This window comes from Scyliorhinus canicula, chromosome 17, assembly GCF_902713615.1.
Source record: "Scyliorhinus canicula chromosome 17, sScyCan1.1, whole genome shotgun sequence".
In the NCBI taxonomy this organism is placed as follows: domain Eukaryota; kingdom Metazoa; phylum Chordata; class Chondrichthyes; order Carcharhiniformes; family Scyliorhinidae; genus Scyliorhinus; species Scyliorhinus canicula.
The window spans coordinates 90,473,792-90,498,831 of NC_052162.1; the positions used below are offsets into that span (position 1 = coordinate 90,473,792).

Sequence of the window (25,040 nt, forward strand, 5' to 3'; positions counted from 1 at the left end):
CTCGCCACAGGGTTCAACATCCTTCCTGTCAGGTTGTTCCCAGAACTGTACGCAATATACAAGCTGTGGTCTAACAAGTGGCTTATATATGTTCAGGATAACCTCTTTGCTTTTGAACTCTCAGCCCATACAAAGCCAAGAGTACTGTATGCTTTATTAACTGATCTCTCTGCCTGTCCTACTACTTTAAATGATCCATGCACTGTTATGGGCCAGGGTTTAGAAAACTCCAAAATATATCATGGAGTTCACCTGACCTACAACTGTTTATCAATTTTGGTTATGAAGAGCACAAGGGCCTGCCTTTCAGGTGTTATTCAGCAGAGGCCTTAAGCACTTTTAATCTAAAACAAGCTTAATTTTACGAATTTAGTTAACATTTATAATCGACACACAGTCGGCATTTTTATCAACTACCAACATAAATACCCCACACAGCTACAGTAACCTTGGTATCACCCTTAATAAATTTCCCCCTTTAACTGTTCCAATTTAATAACAAGATTCCAGAAACCAGTACCCCTTTTCAAAGGTGTGACCCAGCACATAACATTCAAGACCTGGTATGGATGCTCCTGTTTCCTTTCAAAAACAGCAGGTTTGAATTTATTCCAGAAAACAGTTATTTCTTTTCAAGTTATCAAGCTGCTAGAAACAGCTTTTAAAATGCAGATAAAATAATACCCCCTTTCAACCTGCGCTGAACAAAACCAGTTCAAACTGAAAGCGCAAGGAAAACTCAGAGCCACAGCCAGCTCCCAACTCAAAAGCGAAAGTAAAAGCCAGAGCCACAGCCCTGCACCACCCAGCCATGTGAAAGACAAAACATTCCTTAAATGGACACTCCAGCACATATACACCAAAGTTCCTCTGTTCTTCCACCCCTTAAAGGATTTTATTCATTATTTTATATTGTCTCTTCCAGTTCTTCCTACCAAAATGCATCACCTCACACTTCTCCACATTGTGCTTCACTTGCCCATTCCACCAACTTCTGTGTGCATTTGAAGTTCTGCACTGCCCTCACCACAGTTTACAATATTTCCAAGTTTTGTATCATCTACAAACTTTGAAACTGCCCCTTGCATGCCAGGATTTAGATGGTCAATATATATGATGAAAAGCAAAATTCCCAATACTGACCCTAAGGGAACACCATTCCAAACCTTCCTCCAGTCATAAAAATATCCATTGACCATTACTCTATGCGTCTTATTATTCAGCCAATTTGTATCCATGGTGCTTCTACCTTTTATTCTATGAGCTACAACTTTTCTCACCTTCTGTTACCTTCACAAAAATCTCCAGCAAATTAGTTAAATGTGATTTACCTTTCAGAAATCCACACTGATTCTTCCTAAACAACCCACATGTTTCCATGTGACACCTAATTCTATCCCAATTAATTATTTCTAGACACTTGCCCACTGATGTTAAACTGACTGGACAGTAATTGCTGTGGCTATCCTTACAATTGTTTTTGAACAAGGGCATAACATTTGCACTTCTCCAGTCCTGTCACCTCCCCTGAGTCTAGAGAAGACTGGAAGATCATGGCCAGCGCCACTGCAATTTTCATTCTCAATATACCTTTTTTTAATTTAGAGTGTCCAGTTCTTTTTTCCAATTAAGGGGCAATTTAGCATAACCAATCCACCTACCCTGCACATCTTTGGGTTGTGGGGCTGAGACCCACACAGACACGGGCAGTGACCCGGGGCAGGGATCGAACCGATGTCCTCAGCTCCATGAGGCAGCAGTGCTAACCACTGCACCACCGTGCCACCCTTATAGAACCATGGAATGGTTCATTTAATCATAGAATTTACAGTGTTCATTTAATCATAGAATTTACTGTGCAGAAGGCCATTCGTCCCATCGGGCCAGCACCGGCCCTTGGAAAGAGCACCTGAACTATGCCCACAACTCCACCCTATCCCCGAAATCCAGTAACTCCACCCAACATTTTTGGATACTAAGGGCAAGTTACCGTGCCCAATTCACCTAACCTGCTAGGGAATATACCTTGACTGTGTTCAGATTTCTATTTTAAAGGTAGTCCATTGTTCAGCTACTGGTTTTCCTGCCAACCTTTTGTTCCATCTATCCAGCTGAGCTCCATTCTTGCCCCGTTGAAGTCAGCTTTCCTCCAGTTAATTATTTTTAGTCTAGATTGCCTATTTTCTTTTTCTATCATCGTCTTAAATCTTACAACACACTGTTCGCTGTCTCCTAAAAATTCCCCCAAATGTTCTTCTCTGTGCCATTTATTAAACACACTGCGGTCAGGTTGGAGTGGGTGTGAGGATGAATATTTTAATGAAGAGTACAGAAGGAATTGAAATAGGTTTCTCTGCACTTTATAGGTTACCTAATTAGTTTCTTTAAAGTGTAAGTGGCACATTGTAATTCTGTGTACCAGGAGCAACTGGGCATACCTGGTGCCCCAGTGTAAATGACAGAGAATAGGACTGATGATGCACTTGCAACATTGGCAAACCATTATAACATGGCAGCACTTGTTTGAATAGATTTCAGAAGCAGATAACAGCCAATCTGCTAAACCTGCAGAACTGGGGTCACACTTCACAGTCCCAGTCAATATGATAAGGTCAGGTATCACCCACATCCCTATTCTGTATATTAACAGTCAGATATCACCTCCAGTCTGTTTGTTCAATATTACTGTACTCCAGAAATGAATAGGACAATCCACAATTCAAAAATTCCATGTTAATTTATGTGCATGGTGTGAGTTACAGGGAAGGCTAAGAGGAATATAAACAGAACAGTATTCATACATGTATCAGCTTGAATTAATTTCTATTTATTTCAACATTTTTGTGGGGCAGGAAAGAAGGAGAACAATAATAATTGGAGAGATGAGTGAGATGGAGATGCTTTGGCTGAGAAAGAAGTTGGAAATAATTGGGTAAAGTTGGGAGATATTGAAGACCAATTGTTTTTAAATTAATTTATGGGATGTGGGCGTCGATGACTAGGTCAGCATTTAGTGCCCATCCCTAATTGCCCTTTAGCAAGTGGTGGTGAACTGCCTTCTTGAACCGCTGCAGTCCCTGAGGTGTAGGTACACCCACTGTGCTGGTAGGGGGTGAAGAGAGACGCTGATGTGAAAGAAATACTTGATGAAGGGGTGCCTCCTGGGTACCTAGGTAATTTTGTATACCGCAATACTTCATTGGTTTGGCATTTTGCCAACTCATGGGAAATCCTGGCCACGATTTAATGGCCACGCTGCACCCCAAAAGCGGCTCGCCTTAGCGCAGCAAGGCCGATAGAAGTCGGGAGACCCTGCTCCGGAATCTACCCGGCTGCAACGCCTTCCAAGATCTAACGTGATCTCGCGACATGTTGCAATGTAAATCACTTTGTAACAAATCTGCACATTAAAGGAAGACAGCTAGTCGCACTTTAATGTGCAGAGTCTCGATTAAACTCCCTCACCTCCTTCGGCAAGCGCTGTGGAGTATTGGTCTCCACAAATGGGAACCAGAGCTTGTGGTCCCACGGGCCATCCATCTGGTCAGAAGGAAACAATTGTCGTTCCTCCAGCCTGGGTATTCTGCTGCGGGGAGGCAACATCACCATCTCCGAAGTTAAGGAGGTGGTGGGCGGAAGCCTTCAGTTGTTCAGCGGTAGCAGCGAGAGCAGTAACCAGGGGGCTGTCGGAAAGGTAAGTTTCCCGCTTTAAAAACTTACCTTACAGGAGAAAGGGGCTTTGCTTTTTAACTAACTTTTTATTTCGGAGTTTCTTTTTGTTTCAGAGCAGCAGGAAACCGGAAGTCGGCCGTGGGGATTTCTGGGGAGGTGTGTAGTACCTGTATATAAGTTGGGCGGTTGCTAAACCCGAGACACTACACTTGTAGTGTCCCCCACCCTTCTCCCTCCTCTAACCTAAGGGGTTGAGTAAATATCAGGGAAGCTCTTCCTTTCTTTTTCTTGTTTTATCTAGAGGGGATGGCAGGGAAGGCAGGGCAATGTTCCTCCTGCAGAATGTTTGATGTGAGTGACGCCGTCAGTGTCCCTGCTGATTTCACCTGTGGGAAGTGCACCCATCTCCAGCTCCTCAGAAACCGTGTTAGGGAACTGGAGCTGGAGCTGCATGAACTTCGGATCATTCAGGAGGTAGAGATGGTCATAGATAGAAGCTTCAGGGATGTAGTTACTCCGAAGAATGAAGATAGATGGGTGACGGTGAGAGGGGCTGGGAGTAAGCAGTCAGTACAGGGAACCCCCGTGGTCGTTCCCCTTAGTAACAAGTATACAGCTTTGGATACTGGTGGGGGGGGGGGGGGGGGACTTATCAGGGATAAGCCATAGATTACAGGTCTCTGGCACAGTCTGTCCCTGTTCCTCAGAAGGGAAGGGGGGAGAGGAGTAGAGCATTAGTCATTGGAGACTCCATAGTTAGGGGGATAAATAGGAGATTCTGTGGGAATGAGAGAGAGACTCGCGGTTGGTGTGTTGCCTCCCAGGTGCCAGGGTCCGTGATGTCTCGGGATCCTTGGGGGGGGGAGCAGCCCCAAGTCGTGGTCCACATCGGCACCAATGACATAGGTAGGAAAAGGGTTAGGGATGTAAGGCAGGAATTCAGGGAGCTAGGGTGGAAACTTAGAGCAAGAACAAACAGAGCTATTATCTCTTAACGGTTGTTACCCGTGCCACGTGCTAGCGAGATGAGGAATAGGGAGAGAGAGCAGTTGAACACGTGGGTACAGGGATGGTGCAGGAGGGAGGGTTTCAGATACCTGGATATTTGGGTCTCTTTCTGGGGTAGGTGGGTCCTCTACAAACGGGATGGTCTGCACCTGGACCAGAGGGGTACCAATAATGCTCTTCGGGAGGGTTTAAACTAATTCTGCAGGGGGTTGGGAAGCTGAATTGTAGCTCCAGTAAACAGGAGGTTGAGAGCAGTGAAGTCATGTGTAAGGTTTCAAGGTTGCAGGAGTGTACCGGCAGGCAGGAAGGTGGTTTAAAGTGTGTCTACCTCAACGCTAGGAGCATCCGGAATAAGGTGGGTGAACTTCAGCATGGGTTGGTACCTGGGACATCGATGTTGTGGCCATTTCGGAGACATGGCTAGAGCAGGGACAGGAATGGTTGTTGCAGGTTCTGGGGTTTAGATATTTCAGTAAGCTCAGGGAAGGTGGTAAAAGAGGGTGAGGGGTGGCATTGTTAGTCAAAGACAGTATTATGGTGGCAGAAAGAACGTTTGATGAGGACTCATCTACTGAGGTAGTATGGGCTGAGGTTAGAAACAGGAAAGGAGAGGTCACCCTGTTGGGAGTTTTCTATCGGCCTCCTCCGAAAATTTCATGAGATGTAGAGGAAAGGATTGCAAAGATGATTCTGGATAGGAGCGAAAGTAACAGGGTAGTTTTTATGGGGGACTTTAACTTTCCAAATATTGACTGGAAACGCGATAGATCGAGTACTTTAGATGGGTCCGTTTTTGTCCAATGTGTGCAGGGGGATTTCCTGACACAGTATGTAGATAGGCGAACAAGAGGCGAGGTCACATTGAATTTGGTAGTGCGTAATGAACCAGGACAGGTGCTAGATTCGGAGGTAGGAGTTGTGGACAGTGCAGAAGGATGTTGCAGGTTACAGAGGGACATAGATAAGCTGCAGAGCTGGGCTGAGAAGTGGCAAATGGAGTTTAATGCAGAAAAGTGTGAGGTGATTCATATTGGAAGGAGTAACAGGAAGACAGAGTACTGGGCTAATGGTAAGATTCTTGGTAGTGTGTGTGGTGAATATAACATGGTAAATTCACACTGTATATTGTAAGCGCAGTAGCGTTACCCGACCACTAGGGGGAGAAGCTCTGGGAATGCTCAGGAGCTTGTACAGGGCTTCACCCTTGGCTCCGCCCATGACTCCTCCCCCTAATGCTGCTGTATAAATACCCTTGTCCAGAGTCAGCCTGCAGTTCACAGAGAGTTCATCAACAGGTAACAGGCTGGCTCTGAAGTAAGTTGATTAAAGCCTAGATTCATACTTGGACAATGTCACCATCTGCGGCTATGACCAGCAGGACCACGACGCCAACCTCCACCGTTTTCTCCAGACGGCACAGAAACTGAATCTCACTTATAACAAGGAGAAATGCGTTTTCCGCACAAACAGACTGGCCATCCTCGGCTATGTCGTGGAAAACTGAGTCCTGGGCCCAGACCCGGACCGCATGGGGGTCCTCCCCCTCCCCCATTGCCCCAAGGCCCTCAAACGGTGCTTGGGCTTCTTCTCCTACTACGCCCAGTGGGACCCTCAATATGCGGACAAAGCCCGCCCACTCTTTAGGGCCACACAATTTCCCCTGTCAGCTGAGGCACGCCAGGCCTTCGACGGCATGAAGGAGGACATCGCCAAAGTGGTCATGCGGGCGGTGGATGAATCCACTCCATTCCAGGTTGAGAGCGACGCCTCAGAGGTAGCTCTAGCAGCCACATTAAATCAGGCAGGGAGACCAGTCGCATTTTTCTCCCGTACCCTCTCAGCTTCAGAACTCCGACACTCCTCAGTCGAGAAAGAAGCACAAGCCATTGTGGAGGCTATTCGTCACTGGAGGCACTACCTCGCAGGTAGGAGGTTCATCCTCATCACCGACCAAAGATCAGTTGCCTTCATGTTTGACAACTCGCAAAGGGGCAAAATTAAAAACGACAAAATTCTGAGGTGGAGGATCGAACTCTCCACCTACAATTACGACATTAAGTATCGACCCGGGAAGATCAACGAGCCTCCGGATGCCCTATCCTGCGGGACATGCGCCAGCGCGCAGATTGACCGATTGAAAGTCATCCACAATGACCTCTGCCACCCGGGGGTCACCCGGCTTGCCCACTACATCAGAGCCCGAAACCTGCCTTTCTCCAACGAGGAGGTAAAAGCGGTCACCAGGGACAGCCCGATCTGTGCGGAGTGCAAACCGCACTTCTATAGACCAGACAGGGCCCACCTGGTCAAGGCTTCTAGGCCCTTTGAACGCCTCGCAATTGATTTCAAAGGGCCACTCCCCTCAACTAACAAGAACGTTTACTTTCTAAATGTTATAGATGAGTTCTCCTGTTTCCCATTCGCTATCCCGTGCCCCGACATGACCTCCCACACAGTCATTAGGGCCCTGCATGACATCTTCACCCTGTTTGGTTTCCCCAGCTACGTACACAGCGACCGGGGTTCGTCCTTCATGAGTGACGAGCTGCGTCAGTACCTGCTTGACAAGGGCATTGCCTCGAGCAGGTCTACCAGCTACAACCCCAGGAGGAACGGGCAGGTGGAGAGGGAGAACGCGACGGTCTGGAAGACCGTCTTCCTGACCCTCCGGTCTAGAAAGCTTCAAGTCTCCCAGTGGCAGGAAGTCCTCCCAGACGCGCTCCATGCTATTAGGCCCCTTTTGTGCACAGCGACCAATCAGACCCCTCACGAGAGGCTCTTCATTTTTTCCAGGGGCACTACCACGGGGTTCTCACTTCCGGCATGGCTGAGGACACCGGGCACCGTACTTCTGAGGAAACACGTCAGGGCGCACAAAACCGACCCCCTTGTTGAGAAGGTGCGCCTGCTCCACTCCAACCCCCAGTACGCATTTGTCGAGTTCCCTGACGGCCGTCAGGACACGTTCTCCCTCCGGGATCTGGCACCCGTCGGATCCAGCTCCCCCTCGACCCCCACAGAAGGACCCCTCACCCTAAACCCCATGCTGCCGCCCCCTAGCGCTCCCGAGCCCGCGAGCTCGCTCCACCAGTTCTGTGCACCCACGCCGGCCAGCCCCCAGCACCCCCAGTCGAACCAGGAGAGTATAAAGCTTGGATACAACCCTCCCTGGAGTCCGCCATCATACCCCAGCACACAACACCCATCCAGCCACCGCAAGAGGCTGCAACCCCGGTGCTCCGCAGATCACTGCGGACAGTTCGACCACCGGACAGACTGACTTTGTAAACCACCACCCCCGCCGGACTTGATTTTTTTGCAGGGGGTGAATGTGGTGAATATAACATAGTAAATTCACACTGTATATTGTAAGCACAGTAGCGTTACCCGACCACTAGGGGGAGTAGCTCTGGGAATGCTTAGGAGCTTGTACAGGGCCTCACCCTTGGCTCCGCCCATGACTCCTCCCCCTAGTGCTGCTGTATAAATACCCTTGTCCAGAGTCAGCCTGCAGTTCACAGAGAGTTCATCAACAGGTAACAGGCTGGCTCTGAAGTAAGTTGATTAAAGCCTAAATTCATATCGGAAACACATGTCTGGTGAATTGATGGTTCCATCAGTGTGGATGAGCAGAGAGATCTTGGTGTCCATGTACATAGATCCCTGAAAGTTGCCAGCCAGGTTGATAGGGTTATTAAGAAGGCGTACAGTGTGTTAGCTTTTATTGGTAGAGGGATTGAGTTTCGGAGCCATGAGGTCATGTTGCAGCTGTACAAAACTCTGGTGCGGCCGCATTTGGAGTATCGCGTGCAGTTCTGGTTGCCGCATTATAGGAAGGATGTGGAAGCATTGGAAAGGGTGCAGAGGAGATTTACCAGGATGTTGCCTGGTATGGAGGGAAGATCTTATGAGGAAAGGTTGAGGGACTTAAGGCTGTTTTCGTTAGAGAGAAGGAGGTTAAAAGCTGAATTAATTGAGGCATACAAAATGATCAGAGAATGAGATAGGAATGAGACATGGAAGCTGAATGTGAAACTGTTGACTCCAGAGAACCTCGAGGAACTTAAAAGGGATTACAAAGGTTGGAGAACCGTGAAATCCCTCTTTGAGTCTCCATATCTCTGGTGGGAAGCAGAATTTGCTCCAGCTGCTGTCGATGGGGGTTGATGTCAAGGAGGATCTCCAAGAGGTGAAGAGCCAGCAAGCCTCGATCTATACCTCGGAGGCCTCCAAGGTTATCTTCCGTTCCAGAGTACGCTCCGTGGAGCAGGATGAAATGTGCTCACGCCTCTTCTTCCAACAGGTGCACAGAGAGATCTCTGTGATCTGCAGCCTGAAGGAAGAAGATGGCTCTGTAAAGTCATTGCAGTCTGACATCCTGAGGATCAGCAAATCCTTTTATGCCGGACTGTATGATATGAAGCCAACAGATAGCACGGTTTCCCAGACCTTCCTGTCGTCTATCACGGAGGTCTTAGGCGACAGCGAGTGGGAAAACCTGGACAAACCGCTAACTCTGGATGAGCTGACAAAGGCCATCAAGTCCTTTAAGACGAGTAAAACTCCCGGAAGCGATGGCTTACCGGCTGAGTTGTATTTGGCTCTGTGGGACTGGATGGGCCCAGACCTGCTGGAAGTGTACGAGAGTATGCTTCTGGACGGCAGCATGTCAGAATCCATGAGGCAAGGCATAATCACCCTCATCTACAAGCAGAAGGGGGAAAAGGAAGAAATTCGAAATTGCCGACCCATTTCACTGTTGAATGTGGATTATAAAATTCTAGCCAAGGTCATCGCCAATCGGGGCAAGTCTGCTCTGGAGTCGGTGATCCACCCCTGACCAGACCTGTGCTGTACCCGGCAGGAAGATCTCTAATAGCCTCGCGCTACTCAGGGCTATGTCTCCTATGTGCAGGACAGGAGGGTGGACACCTGCCTCATCAGCCTTGACCAGGAGAAGGCTTTTGACAGAATATCGCACACCTACATGATGGCTGTGCTCTCCAAAATGGGGTTTGGGGAAGGAATTCGCAATTGGATCAAACTGCTCTACACAAACATCTATAGCGCAGTCTCACTCAATGGGTGGGAATCAGAAAAGTTCCAGATCAAATCTAGAGTCAGACAGGGCTGTCCCCGCTCCTCTGCCCAGTTTGTGTGCTGCATAGAACCTTTTGCTGAGTCCATCAGGAAGGATCCGGGTATAAGAGGAGTGACAATCCCAGGCAGCGGAGACGTGCAAGTCAAGGCCTCCCTGTACTTGGACGACGTCGCCGTCTTCTGCTCAGATCCTGCGTCTGTTTGCAGGCTCTTGAATGCCTGCGACCAGTTTGAACTGGCCTCGGGTGCCAAGGTAAACCGCGGCAAGAGCGAGGCCATGTTATTTGGTCACTGGGCCTACCGCTCCTTTGTCCCTTCACCGTCAGGTCAGATTACCTGAAGGTGCTGGAGATATGGTTCGGAGCGGCTGGGGCATGCACCAAAAACTGGGAGGAGTGCATAGCCAAGGTAAGACAGAAACTGGGCATGTGGGAGCAACGCTCTGTCTCCATTGCGGGAAAAACCCTGGTCATCAGGTGTGAGGTAATTTCGGTGTTACTGTATGTAGCGCAGGTCTGGCCCATTACCCGACCCTACGCCGCAGCAGTCATCCTCGTGCCATCTTCATATTCATCTGGAGATCCAAGATGGATCATGTCCGAAGGGACACCATGTACAAATCTCTGGATAAGGGAGGGAGAAACGTACCCAATGTCTCCCTCATCCTGATGGCCACCTTTGTGTGCAGCTGCATCAAGCTATGCATGGATCCCCGGTATGCAAACACCAAGTGTCACTACATACTGAGGTTCGACCTATCCCCGGTGTTACGAAGGATGGGCCTGGCCTCATTGCTGCGGAACGTTCCAAGTAGTTGGACCGTGCCGTACCACCTGTCCCTTGTGGAAAAATATTTTAAGGAAAACAACTTTGACCACAAGGCAATGAAGCAGTGGTCAGCACGTAATGTCCTCGAGGCCCTCAGGGAAAAGGAGACTGTGGAGGATGTTGGATGGTTCCCTGAGCAGACTGTCAGAGTCATCTGGCAGAACGCCTCATCACCAGAACTTTCAAACAAGCACCAAGACCTAGCTTGGCTGGTGGTGAAAAGGGCCCTCCCTGTCAGATCCTTCATGTACACCTGAAGTCTCAGCACCGTTGCACGCTGCCCTCGGAGTGGCTGCAGGGCAGATGAGACGGCCGCCCACCTCCTTGTGGAATGTGCCTTTGCAAAGATGGTCTGGAGAGAGATGCAGTGGAATTTGTCAAGGTTCATCTCGAGCAGCTCTGTGACACAGGACTCTGTGCTCTACGGACTGTTTCCAGGGGGACATACCGAAACAAACATCAACTGCTGCTGGAAGGTCATCAACTCGGTGAAAGACGCTCTTTGGTCTGCCTGAAACTTGCTGATCTTCCAGTGCAAAGAATTGTCCTTAACCAAGTGTTGCAGACTGGCACATTCCAAGGTCCAGGACTACGTGCTGAGGGACGCACTCAAGCTTGGGGCAGCTGCCGCCAAGGAGCAATGGGGAAAGGCCACTGTGTAAGGTCTTCCAACAAATATACACCGAGGGGCTGGTAACAGTGTAAAACCCCTCGGTCTGGTCATTAACACCCCAATGCATAAAGGCATTTTTTTTTTAAATGACGATGTAAATACTTACGAAAGAATTGTAAAGTAAACAGGGAAACATGCGGAATGTCATCCCAATTGAATGTAAGATAGCCAAGTGAATATGTAACTTTGATGGAAATGTACAGTCACAACAATTTGAAATGTTCTGCAATGTTTATTAGAGAATTTATGAATAAAGTATATTTTTTGGAAAATAAAAATTTGTGTGGGTCTCCCAGGGGATCGTAGGCTCCCAGGTGCATGCTCTTTGGGCAGAGTGGCACCCTGGCATTGCTGGTGCGACCTGTGCATCCTGGCACTGCCAGCCTGGCATCCTTAGTGCCCCGCAGTGTACAAAGTGGGGCCATGTATGGCATTGGCTGCACTTTCCCAATTGAGGCCCCTTATCAAATGCGAGTCACATTTTATAGCCTTGTTTTTCTCGGGGCTGTGAGTGCCCGGAAACAAGCGGCTCAATGCGCTCGCTGTGGGACTTGGTTTCCATTTAGTTAAATTATACCCGTTTTGTGACCAACCAAAGTGGAGAAGGTTTCGTACTGAAGAAACCAAACTCATCGAGATAAATTGTTGGGAACATGTACAGGTGAAGTTGAGCTATTGGAGGGAACACTCCAAACAATCTATCGACTCAACCCTTCAAGCGTCACCTGCCTTGCATGTGGCAGAGTCTACAGATTGTGCATTGGACTTAACAACCATTTCAAACTCCATTGAATTAGAGTGGAGCCAATCATCCTCAATCCTGAAGCACTGGCAAGAAGAATATAAAAAGCTTCCCTCTCAGTTGTCCACCTGAGTGTAAACCATACAGACGCACACCAACTGCTCATAATTTTGCAAGTGTCTATCCTTAACTTGATATTAGATAAATGTTCAGAGTACACATATAAAATGAGCAGAAAACTCTAGTTCGAGCTACTGCAAAAATGCTGTGCTTCCATAAGACCATAACACATAGGAGCAGAATTAGGCCATTCAGCCTATCAAGGTTGCTCCGCCATTCAATCATGGCTGATATGTTTCTCAACCCCATTCTCCTGCCTACTTCACATAACCCCCGATCCCCTTATTAATCAAGAGCCTATCTATCTCTGTCTTAAAGACACTCAGTGATTTGGCCTCCACAGCCTTCTGCAGCAAAGAGTTCCACAGACTCACCACCCTCTGGCTCAACAAATTCCTCCTCAGCTCTGTTTTAAAGGATCAGCCCTTCAGTCTGAGATTGTGCCCTCGGGTTCTAGTTTTTCCTACTAGTGGAAACATCCTCTCCACGTCCACTCTATCTAGGCCTCTCAGTATCCTGTAAGCTTTAATAAGATGTCCCCTCTACCTTCTGAACTCCAATGAGTATGACCCAGAGTCCTCAACCGCTCCTCATAAGACAAGCTCTTCATTCCCGGAATCATTATTGTGAACCTCCTCTGGACCCTTTCCAAGGCCAGCACATCCTTCCTTAGATACAGGGCCCAAAACTGCTCACAATAGTCCAAATGGGGTTTGACCAGAACCTTATACAGCCTCATAAGTACATCCCTGCTCTTTTATGCGAGCCCTCTCAACATGAATGCTATCATTGCGTTTGCCTTCCTAACTGTTGACTGTTAACCTAAAGAGAATCTTGAACTCGGACTCCTAATTCCCTGTGCTTCTTATTTTCTAGTACTTTTCCCATTTAGAAAATAGTCTATGCCTTCATTCATCCTACAAAATTTTATAACCTCACACTTTTTCACATTGTGTTACATCTGCCATATTTTTACCCACTCTCCTAGCCTGACTAAGTCCTTCTGCAGCCCCCCTGCTTCCTCAATACTACCCATACCTCTGCGTAGAAACAATATGAATGAAGAGGAGCTTGTGGATTTCCAGAAGACATTTGACCAGGTGCCACATTAAAGGTTACTACACAAAATCAAAGCTCATGGTGGAGGGAGTAACATATCAGCACAGAGGGTTGGTTAGTTAACAGGGACAGTAGACAGAAATGGGTCATTTCTGGGCTGGCAAGACATGGCAAGTGGAGTGCCACAGGGATCAGTGCTGTAACCTCAACTATTTACAATTGATGATCAATGACTTGGAAGAAGGGACTGACTATATGGTTGCTAAATTTGCTGATGACAGGTAGAAAAGTAGGTTGTGAAGAGGATAGAAGGATAAGTGAGTGGAAATAATTTGGCAGATGTCTTCTGCCTTCCTCCCTTTTTTAACAGGGCTGTTACATAAGCCATTTTCCAGTCCTCTAGGACGTTCCCTGCCTCCAGTGATTCCTGAAAGATCATCACCAATGCCTCCACAATCTCCTCAGCTATCTCCTTTAGAACCCTTTAGTCCAAGTGATTTATCCACCTTCAGATGTTTCAGTTTCCCCATAACTGCTCCTTAGTGATGGCCACTACATTCACCTCTACACCCTGATTCTCCTGAAGTTCTGGTATCCTACTGGTATCTTCCACCGTGAAGACTGATGCAAAGCAACTATTCAGTTCCTCTGCCAGTTCTTTGTTTCCTATTACTACTTCTCCAGCCTCATTTTCCAGTGGTCCATGTAATGATATGCATATATGCAGACAAGTAAAGGGATAATTATTACATCTCAGTGTAATACAACCACTAGAGGGCACCACTAGTTCCCAGTATAAATATAAGAAATCAAGGAATCTTGGGTACTAGTCAGTAGAGTGTTAGCAACAGAGAGAGATAGATCACAGCATAGTTAAGATTAGATAGAAGCAGCACATGTAGTTTAATTAGTTATTCCTTAAATATAGATTACTTTATTACTAGTTATAGTTCCGTGGATGTGCAAACTCAATATTAATTAATCATCATTCAATAAATCAGCTTTGAGTTAGAGATTGGTGATTTCTTTATAATCACATCATCAGACCATTCTGAATTATACAATACATTACCAAAGAGTAATATAACAGCCCAATGTCTATTCTTGCCTCTCCCTTACCTTTGATGTTTGGAAAAAAGCTCTCGCTATCTTCCTTTATATTACCAGCTAGATTACACTCATATTTCATTTTCTCCGCCCTACCGGTGCTACTGTGCTGTTTCCCAATAATCCTCACCACATTGTATACTTTTTGTTTAGCTTTTATGCTACCTTTTACTTCCTTCGTCAGCCTTAGATGGCCCATTCTCCCCTGCGCATGTTTCCTCCTCCTTGGGATGAATTTCTGTTGTACCTCCAGAATAGCCCCCGAAAACTCCTGCTACTGCTGTTCCACTGTCTTCCCTGCTAGGCTCCCCTTCTGATCAACTCTAGTCAGCTCTTCCCTCATGTCTTTGTTGTTTCCTTTATTCAATTGTAATACTGTTGCATCTAATTCTAGTTTCTCCCTCTTAAACTGCCCCCTAAGTGTTCCTTCACCTATAATAATCTTTATTATTGTCACAAGTAGGCTTACATTAACACTGTAATGAAGTTACTGTGGAAAAGCCCCTAGTTGCCACATTCCGTTGCCTGTTCGGGTACACAGAGGGAGAATTTAAAATGTCCAATTCACCTAACAGTACGTCTTTCAGGACTTGTGGGAGGAAACCGGAGGACCTCCGCAGAGGAAACCCACGCAGACACAGGGAGAACATGCAGACTCAAGCCGGGAATCGAACCTGGGACCCTGGCACTGTGAAGCAATAGTGCTAACCACTGTGCTATTGTGCCGCCCATCTTAAGTACACTAATCAGGTCTGCCTCATTACACATCACCAAATCCAGATTTGCTTTATCCCCAGTGGGCTCTACCACAAGCTGCTCCAAAATACCCCATCTCATAGGCATTCCACAAATTCCTTTTCTTAGAATACACTACCAACCTGATTTTCCCAGTCCACCTACATATTGAAGTTCCCCATGATTATTGTAATATTGCCTTTCTTATATGCCTTTTCTATCTCCTGATTTATTTTCTGCCCCGCACCCTGACTACTGCTAGGGGGCCTGCACAGAACTCCCATCAGGGTCCTTTTTCCTTTCCGATTCCTCAACTCAACCCACACAGATTCTATGCCTTCCAATCCTATATCGCTACTTGCTATTGATTTAATTCCTTATAAAAGATGCAACCTTGCCCCCTCTGCCCATCTGCCTCTCCTTTTGAGAGGACTCATACCCTTAGATATTTAGATCCCAGCCCCGATCCCCTTGCAGCCATGCCTCTGAGATGCCCACATCATCGTACTGGCCAATTTCAATGTGTGCAACAAGCTCATTAACCTTGTTCCATGTACTGTGCGCATTTAGGTACAACACCATCAATCCTACAGTGACTGCCCCCTTCTCATATTTGTCCCCTTTATTGCTCTGCCTGAATTTAGATTCCTGCCACCTTCTGTCCTCTGTGTTCTATTAAGTGTTCTGGAAACTTTAGTAACCTCTCCTAAACCCTCAGCTCCTTTAACTAGTTTAAAGTCCTCGTCATTAACCTGCACTTCTACCTTCTCCTTTCACTTTGATTTTCTAATTCTCCCCCCACTATTTATTTCAGTCTCTGAAAGTGATAAATGTCATATTAAATCAAAAATATTGCTCTTTTATGTTATGAAATAACAACTAAACAAATGACAGACATTCTAATAGGCTTATATGTATATTTTCTATGCAATAACTTAATTGGAACAAGCATTTTCTTAGAAATTCACAGGTACCAGTGACAGTGAGATTTTCAAATTGATCTGTCCACTTTCATAGCACAGGAAATATTTATCGAGGCAAGCAGGTTTTACAAAGCCCAACATTCAAATTTAAAAGGTTATTGCCAGTCACAAACTATTTCTGTCTTTTGCAACTTGAGATGCCTTCTGTGCAGTTAAAATGATGAAAGCTATTGAAACCATTGTTCATGTATCTCTCGTCATCAGACCAAAACAATGAAAATTGAAGAGTCAGTCTCTGTTTACCCAATAGACATTCAGACAGTACCTTTGGGAGTCCTGCTGCATGTTTCATCTGCGCCCCACCAACTGAAGCAGTCTGTCCACGGCAGGGGCGATTGGAAAGAGGCAAACATGTAGTACATGCTGTAGCCAATTATGACATTGTAGTAAATGGACACAACTGATGACATAAGGACCATGGTGACGCCTATACCTTGAAAAGGATTGAGAAGTAAATAAAAATTAAAAGACATTCACTTGAATTCATTGTATGTTTTCATGTATTCGGGTGGTCAGATAAACATTTTATTTCTTTACAATTGTTCTACTTGTCTACCGAACGAGAAGGAAAAGAATGACAAATTGAATTGAGGTTGAGGGCAGGAAGCCAGTGTGAACTGAGAGAGCAGGAGGAGAGCATCTCAGTGAAAGAGTGGGAAGCTGGATGGTGTATGGAGTCTTTGTGGTGAGAGCGTTGTGGGGGTTGGGGGGGGGGGGATTTAAATACACCATATTATCTTATAGCTTTACTTAACTGCAATTTTAATGTTTATTAATTTTAACTGAGGCTCAGTTCACTGCACTCTCGCCTCGGAATCAGCAAGTCGTGGTTCAAATACTTGAGCATAAAAATATGAAAAGACATTCCGATGCAGAAGCAAGAGATTGCTGCAATTTTGGAGGTCTGCTTATTGGATAAGATATTAAAATTAGGTCCATCTGTTCTCTCAGTTGGATATAAGAAATCTCATGGCACTACTTTATCGCTCATTCATCATCACAAAAAAAAGATCAAATTATCATTACATTGCTATTTTTGGGAGCCAATTGTGTGCAAACTGACTGCTGTGTTTCCAACATTACACTTCACAAGTACTTCAATAGCTGTTCTATGATTTGGGACATAGGAACAGGAGTAGACCATTCAGCTCGTCGATCCTGCTCCACCATTAAAATGACCATAGCTGATCAGCCAGTGTGGGGTGTCCCCAATGGAAAATCCCATTGGCCGGAGGATAGAATGGAGAATCACACTGCTGGTGTCAGCACACCACTGAGGAACAAGCTGCCGGGGAGTGCGGAGAATTCACACCTTGTGCTATAACCTGCCTAATTACTACTGGCTGCGGACTACTATTGCCTATCCCACAATCCTTAGTATGAGCTCCCTCAATGAGGAAAGCAGAGAAAGCATTGGCAGAGTCACCTGCATAAGTAGAGGAGGCCAGTGTGGAATGAGCTAGGGAGGAGAGAGCAGTGATGGAGTACTCTTGCTGTTGTATATATGTAATTGTAAATATAGTTATTTCTTTCAATGCTACAAACTCGTGCTGGATTCTTCATCAACCTCACAAAACTGACGATGTGGGTTAAAGTGGTCTCCGTGATTGCCCAGAGGACATTCGACCACATCAAGCAGGGTATACAGACCCTTAAATTGACCGATGCACAGACTAGGTTGGCCACCTACACGAAGGAACCATTGGACATTGCTGGAACTACGATTACCTCTGTTGCTTATGGACTCCAGGAGGAGGTTTCCCACTTATCGTGGTGCTCGGCCATGGGCCCATTCTGTTGAGGTGGGACTGCTTGCGTCATTTGTGGCTATAGTGGCAGCATATTCTTCAAACAGGTTCTGGAGCGTTGACGGAGGTACTAGGATGGTACCCAGATATTTTCCATCCCGGTTTGGGGACGTTAAAATGGGCCGTAGCCCATATCCAGGTTGACAGGAGCCACGCCGTGCTATTTCAGGACGTGCCCGGTGCCTTACGCTTTGCTTGAGAAGGTAGAAGCGGAGCTCACTCATTTGGAGTTCTTGGGTATTATCAGGCCCGTCCATTTCGACAACTGGGCAGCGCCAGTTGTACCGGTAATGAAGCCAGATGCCACCGTTTGCTTGTGTGGCGACTATAAACTTAGTGAATACGGCTTCCCGGCTCGACTGATATCCATTGAAGATCTCTACTCAAAGCTTGCAGGCAGACCCTCGTTCAGGTAATTAGAAACGAGTCACGCCTACTTACAGTTACGTCATATGTAACTATTAATACACACAGGGACCTTTGGCGTATCCTCTGCCTGCGTCATGGAGGGCATCTTGAGTGGTTTACCATGTGTTGTTGTTTACTTAGACGGCGTTTTTATTACGGGGACGTTAGAACAAGAACATTTGGAAACTTTGGAGGCTGTCCTTATTCGCTTCTCAGAGGCTGGAGTCCGTTTACATCATACAAAGTTTGTCTACCGGGCGATTGGGTGGACTTCGAAAGTGTGCACCCCGTTGCACAGAAGGTGCGTGCAATTCAACAGGCCCCTGCCCGGATTGACACTTCACATCTTTGTTCTTTTCTCGGCCTCATAAACTATAACGGGAAGTTCCTCCCCAATCTGGCAACCACGCTGGCCCCTTCTGTTAAAGAAGAATCACACCTGGGTTTGGGGTCAGCCACAAGAAACCGCTTTCCAGCAGGTGAAACAGCAATTGTCGTTGTCTGGGTTACCAACAACTATGATTCTGAAAAGTTCATCACGTATAATGCATCCCCATATGGTATTGGGGCCGTCCTGGCCCACAAGATGGAGTACGGAGCCGAGCGGCCGATAGCTTTCTCTCCCGCAAATTGACTGCAGCGGAAAAGATGTACTCGCAGATCGAGAAGGAGGACCTGGCGGTGGTCTTTGCGCTGAAACGCTTCCACCAGAATGTTTATGGCTCCACTTCACTATCGTGACTGATCATAAGCTGCTGCTTAGACTTTTCCCGAGAGGTTAAGCCAATTCCGCCCATTGCCTCCGCACGGATCCAACACTGGGCTTAGTTGCTCGCTGCCTCCTGGTATTCTCTCGAGCATAAGCCAGGGATCCAGATAGTGAATGCCGATGCACTGAGCTGATTGTCTTTGTCGACGGGCCCCATGTCGAACCCCATGACCTGTGATCTGTGAGTGGATCCAGGCGGATCCGGTCCTGTTAAAGGTTCGGCACATAGTCCTTTTTGGTGGGCAGCATAGACAGCTCCCAGGCGAGTTGCGGGCATTTTCCTCCAAACTGTCAGAATTTAGTGTGGGGAATGTGTGTGGTCATTCCGGAAAAAGGATAGGAGCTGATACTAAAGGACTTGGACATTGGGCATCCGGGTGTGACCAAGATGAAAATGTTAGCCCGGAGTTATGTCTGGTGGCCAGGCCTTGATGCTAACATTGTGAAGGTGGCCCAAAACTGCTCCATTTGCCAGGAGCATCAGAAGCGTCCACTGGGCGTGCCCCTACGTCACTGGGAATGGCCAGGGCATCCTTGGCCGTGCCTGCATGCGTATATCGCTTGCCCTTTTCAAGGATCCATGTTCCCTTTATTAATCGATGCTCAATCCAAATGGCTAGTGGTGCATTAAATGGTAGGCACAACTTCCTGCGCAATGATCGAGAAGATGTGTTTATCTTTCAGTACACATGGCCTCCCCGAGGGGCTCGTCACGGACAACGGCACTCCTTTCACAAGTGAGGAGTTTGCGAGGTTCCTGAAGATGCAAATGCCATATCCGAACTGCTCCATTCTGATGTGTTGGGTGCTCTGGATCCGTGGAACACATACGGGCCAGCAACACTTAAAATAGTACAACATTATTTTATTAAACTATAAACTGTTGAACATACTCCTACTGTGGGTTAACACGATGTTAGATTAACTAAAGACCTGTGCCTATCCTAACCAGTCTAATCACTCAGCACATGGTGAGGATCTATGCTGTAAGCTGTAAGTTATTGTACTTCTGAAAGGCTGCATCCCGAATGAGCGGGAAAACTGATGCCCTCTGTCTTTAGAGTGAGTGTGCTCTAACTGATGATTGGCTGTGGTGTTATGCATGTTGATTGGTCCTATTGTATGTCCATCAGTGTGTGTGTCTGCACCATGATATACTGGTGTATATTATGACATCCCTCGTTTTTAAAAAAATATATGTTTGTGGCAATAAATAATGTGTTGATAATGTTCCTAACTACGTGTGGGGTGCGAAGACATATTTACAGGACTATGTGCATGAAAACTAAGCTATTTGCAAGGGAAGGTGCCCGGTGCAGAGAAACAGTATGCAACAAGAGGAACGAGAAAAACATTATATGCAAACCAGGAAAACGATAAAACAAGTCAATGAAACAAGTCAGAGAGCCCATAAATTTGTAAAGTTCACAAGTTTAGTCTCTGAGGTGGGCGACAAATTCTGGTTGACTGCCTCAAGGGTGGGTCGGGAGCTGCCAGTTCAGGAGTGGGCTGGACTGCATCACAGTCAGGGGCAGGCAGAGTGACAGGAAGCTCTGCATAGTCCGTGGCAGAGTCGGCAGGGGAGTGAGGCAACACTGGAGGATCACGTGGCGAGCGTGGAACGAGGCGAAGGGCGCGTCGATTGCGGCGCAGAATAGAGCCATCTGGTAGCCGAACCAGGAATGAGCGGGGGGCCACCTGCGTCAGGGCAACAGCGGTTGCAGACCAGCCACCATCCGAGAGATGGACGTGAATATTGTCATCTGGAGTGAGAGCGGGGAGATCAGCAGCCCGGGAGTCATGAGCCGCCTTGTGCTGCGCACGAGACATCTGCACTTTGCCAAGAACCGGCACATGGTCGAGATTTGGCACATGGATGGACGGCGCCGTCGTCCTCAGGGTGCGAATCATGAGTAGTTGGGCTGGTGACAGGCCAGTGGGCAGTGGGGCGGAGCTTTAGGCCAGCAAGGCAAGATAGAAATCAGACCCAGCATCGGCAGCCTTGCATAGGAGCCTCTTGACAATGTGTACTCCCTTCTCCGCTTTGCCGTTGGATTGGGGTACAGGGGACTGGACGTCACATGGGCAAAATTGTACCGCCGGGCAAAGCTGGACCATTCCTGGCTGGTGAAGCAGGCGCCATTGTCCAACATCACCGTGGGCGGGATGCCGTGTCGAGCAAAGGTTCCTTTGCACGCCCGAATGACTGGGGATGAAGTGAGGTCGTGCAACCGTATCACCTCCGGGTAATTTGAAAAGTAGTCCACGATCAGGACATAATCTCTACCCAGCATGTGGAACAGGTCGATGCCCACCTTGGTCCAAGGTGATGTGACCAACTCATGGGGCTTCAGTGTCTCTCGTGGTTGGGCTAGCTGAAAGCGCTGACAGGTGGGGCAATTGAGCACTGCGTTGGCGATGTCTTCATTGATACCGGGCCAGTCGGCGACACATCTCCACGCCCAGATGGCCCTCGTGTAACTGTTCCAGGACAAGCTGGCGCATGCTATGCGGGATGACAAAGCGGTCCAGCTTCAGAAGAACCCCATCAACTACTGCCAAATCGTCTCTGATATTATAGAACTGAGGGCATTGGCCCTTGAGCCACCCGTCCGTCAGGTGGCGCATGACACAATGCAGCGGGGGGGTCAGCCGCCGTTTCGCAGCGAATTTGGAAAAGACGTTCATCGGGGAAGCCCGTAGACATAATCGTAAAATTTCAGAACACCGGTCAGAAGGTCCAGGCACTCCTTTTCTATCTGCACGTAGCGCTGCTCCGTGGGGGTCATCGCCCGCAATGCATACGCAACGGGAGCCCATGACGAGGCCTCATCACATTGCAGAAGCACGGCTCCAATGCCGGACTGACTGGCATCTGTCAAAATTTTGGTCTCCTTTGCTGGATCAAAGAAAGCCAGGACCTGGGCCATGGTTAGTTTAGCTTTGAGTTCCCTCCATTCTCGCTCGTGGGCAGGGAGCCACTGGAAGTCTGTCGTCTTCCTGACCAGGTTCCTGAGAGCCGTGGTATGAGAGGTGAGGTTAGGTATGAACGTCCCTAAAAAATTCACCAGCCCCAAAAACCGGAGGACCGCCTTCTTGTCTTCTGGCGTTCTCATAGCTGTGATGGCAGCTACCTTGTCCGCATCCGGCTGCACACCCAATTGGGAGAAGTGGTCCCCTTGGAACTTGTTATCTGTCTGACCGAAAGAGCACTTGGCTCTGTTGAGGCGGAGGCCATGTTCATGTATGCGTCTGAAGACGCGCTGGAAGCGAATAACGTGCTCCTGCGGGGTGGTGGACCAGATGATTATGTCATCGACATAGACGCAGACACCTTCAATCCCTTCCATCATTTATTCCGTGATCCTCTGAAACACTTCTGACGCCAAGATGATCCCAAACGGCATCCTGTTGTAGCAATATCTTCCAAAGGGGGTATTGAACGTCCAGAGTTTCCTGCTGGATTCATCAAGCTGGATTTACCAGAATCCTTTTCATAGAATCATAGAATTTACAGTGCAGAAGGAGGCCATTCGGCCCATCGAGTCTGCACCGGCTCTTGGAACGAGCACCCTACCCAAGGTCAACACCTCCACCTTATCCCCATAACCCAGTAACCCCACCCAACACTAAAGGCAATTTTGGACACTAAGGGCAATTTATCATGGCCAATCCACCTAACCTGCACATCTTTGGACTGTGGGAGGACACCGGAGCACCTGGAGGAAACCCACGCACACACGGGGAGGATGTGCAGACTCCGCACAGACAGTGACCCAAGCCGGAATCGAACCTGGGACCCTGGAGCTGTGAAGCAATTGTGCTATCCACAAGGCTACTGTGCTTTTGAGGTGTCGAGTTTGGTAAAGAGCTTGGCGTGCCGAAATATTGAAGATATGGACTGGGGATGTGGTGTCAGATCCAGGGAAGCTAAATGAGGCATTGGGAGTACTACCAGGGACTTTATGAGGCAGACCTGAGAGGAGAAGAGGGGGACATGGGGTGGTTTCTGGACAAGCTGGAATTTCCCCAGGTGGAGGAAGCCAAGGGCAGGCGTTGAAGCAGCCCCTGGAGCTGAGGGAGATGCTGGATAGTATCAGGGGTATGAAGTCGGGGAAGGCCCCTGGGCCGGCTGGGTACCGGCGGAATTTTATAAGGAATTTGCAACGGACCTGGCACCACATCTGTTGGGGCATTTAATGAAGCACTGGAGAAAGGGGAGTTGCCGGAGACGATGACGCAGGCAGTAATCATGCTAATCCCGAAAAAGGGGAAGGACCAGGTGGAAAGTGGGTCATAGCGGCCTATATCACTATTGAATAAGGATGTGAAAGTATTGACTCAGTTGTTGACGGGGAGGATGGAGGAGTGTGTCCACCGGCTTTGTGAAGGGCAGGCAGCTCGCGAGTTGTTGAATGTGGTGATCCGTCGGGGGCTCTGACACCAGAGATGGTGGTGTCCATGGACACGGAGAAGGCAGAAATTGGGTAGTTGTTCGAGGTTTTGGGAAGGTTTGGGTATGAACCGTGGGTACAGTTGCTGTATGTGGCACCAAGGCAAGAGTGAGGACGAATTTTTATTTTTTTATTTTTATAAATTTAGATTACCCAATTATTTTTTCCAATTAAGGGGCAATTTAGCGTGGCCAATCCACCTACTCTGCACATTTTTTGGGTTGTGGGGGTGAAACCCACGCAGACACGGGGAGAATGTGCAAACTCCACACGGACAGTGACCCAGAGCCGGGATCGAACCTGGGACCTCAGCGCCGTGAGGCGGTTGTGCTAACCACTAGGCCACCGTGCTGCCTTAGAGTGAGGACGAATAAAATGAGCTCACAAAGCTTCGACTTACACAGGGGTACGAGGCAGGTGCGCCAGCTGTCACCACTGCTGTTTGCGCAAGCCATAAAGCCATTGGCGATGGTTCTCAGGGGGTCTGCAGAGTGGCAAGGGTTATGAGGGGACAGAGGGAGCATCTGCTGTTGCTCCATGCCGATGACCTCTTGCTGTATGTTTCGGATCCATTGGAGAGTTTGGGAAGGATTATGGGCCTGCTGCGGAGATTTGGAAGGTTCTACGGATACAAGCTGAATGTCGGGAAAAGCGAGTTATTCCCGGTGAATGAGCTGGCACAGCGGGCTAATTTAGGGGGGATGCCATTTCCGGTAGCGAGGGACAGGTTTAGGTATTTGGAGATTCAGGTAACGAGGGAATGGACCAGGCTCCATAAGTGGAACTTACGAAGCTGGTGGAGGAGGCTCGGAAGGATCTTATGAGGTGGGATACACTGTACTTAACGCTGGCAGGGAGGTTCCAAATGATGGAAATGAATATTCTGCCGAGGTTCTTGTTTATTTTTCAAGCTCTCCCGATCTTTATACCAAAGGCCCTTTTTTGGAAAGTGGACACGAGTATTTCTGACTTTGTATGGGCAGGAAGGTGTCAAGGGTGGGAAGGACCCTGCTATAGAGGCAGAGGTAGCGGGGGGTGGTTGGCGTTGCTAAACTTGATTCATTATTATTGGGTGGTGAATGTGGACAAGGAGCGGCGGTGGTGGGAAGAAGGGGTAGAATGGGTTAGGATGGAGGAGGAATCTTGTAAGGGGTCTAGTTTGAGGGCTATGGTTATGACTGCGTTGCCAATGGCTCCAAGTAGGTATTCAAAGAGTCCGGTGTTGCAGTCCTCAGTGAAGATACAGAATCAGTTGAGGAGGCATTTTAGGGTGGAAGGGATGTTGGTGCTAACGCCGCTGTGCGAGAATCATGGGTTTGAGTTGGGGGGATGGATAGTGTATACAAGAGATGGAGGGAAGTGGGGCTGCTCAAGGTGAGGGATCTGTATTGGGAAGAAGAGTTCGCTAAGGGAGAGGGTAGAGCTGCGAGGGGGAGTGAGTTCAGGTATCTGCAAGTTTGGGACTTTGCGCGAAAGATCTGGAGGAGGTTCCCTCGGTTGCCGGGATACACCCTGCTGGAGTGACTGCTGCTTCTGGATGTGGAAGGGGTGGGTCGAATTGGGGATATCTACAA

General features: G+C 48.0%; 1 protein-coding gene across 2 annotated transcripts in view; it reads right to left on the bottom strand.

The window, feature by feature from the left end:
- Window positions 1-25,040, bottom strand: part of LOC119952286 (sodium- and chloride-dependent neutral and basic amino acid transporter B(0+)-like) — a 212,114-nt gene that overhangs the window by 140,529 nt on the left and 46,545 nt on the right. Inside the window, exon 4 of one of the 2 annotated variants that reach the window (XM_038775912.1) lies at window positions 16,293-16,454. In XM_038775912.1, the coding sequence (XP_038631840.1) occupies window positions 16,293-16,454 (162 nt within the window). Of the gene's footprint in view, window positions 1-16,292; window positions 16,461-25,040 lie in introns of both variants that reach the window. The other variant, XM_038775911.1, reaches the window with a different exon arrangement.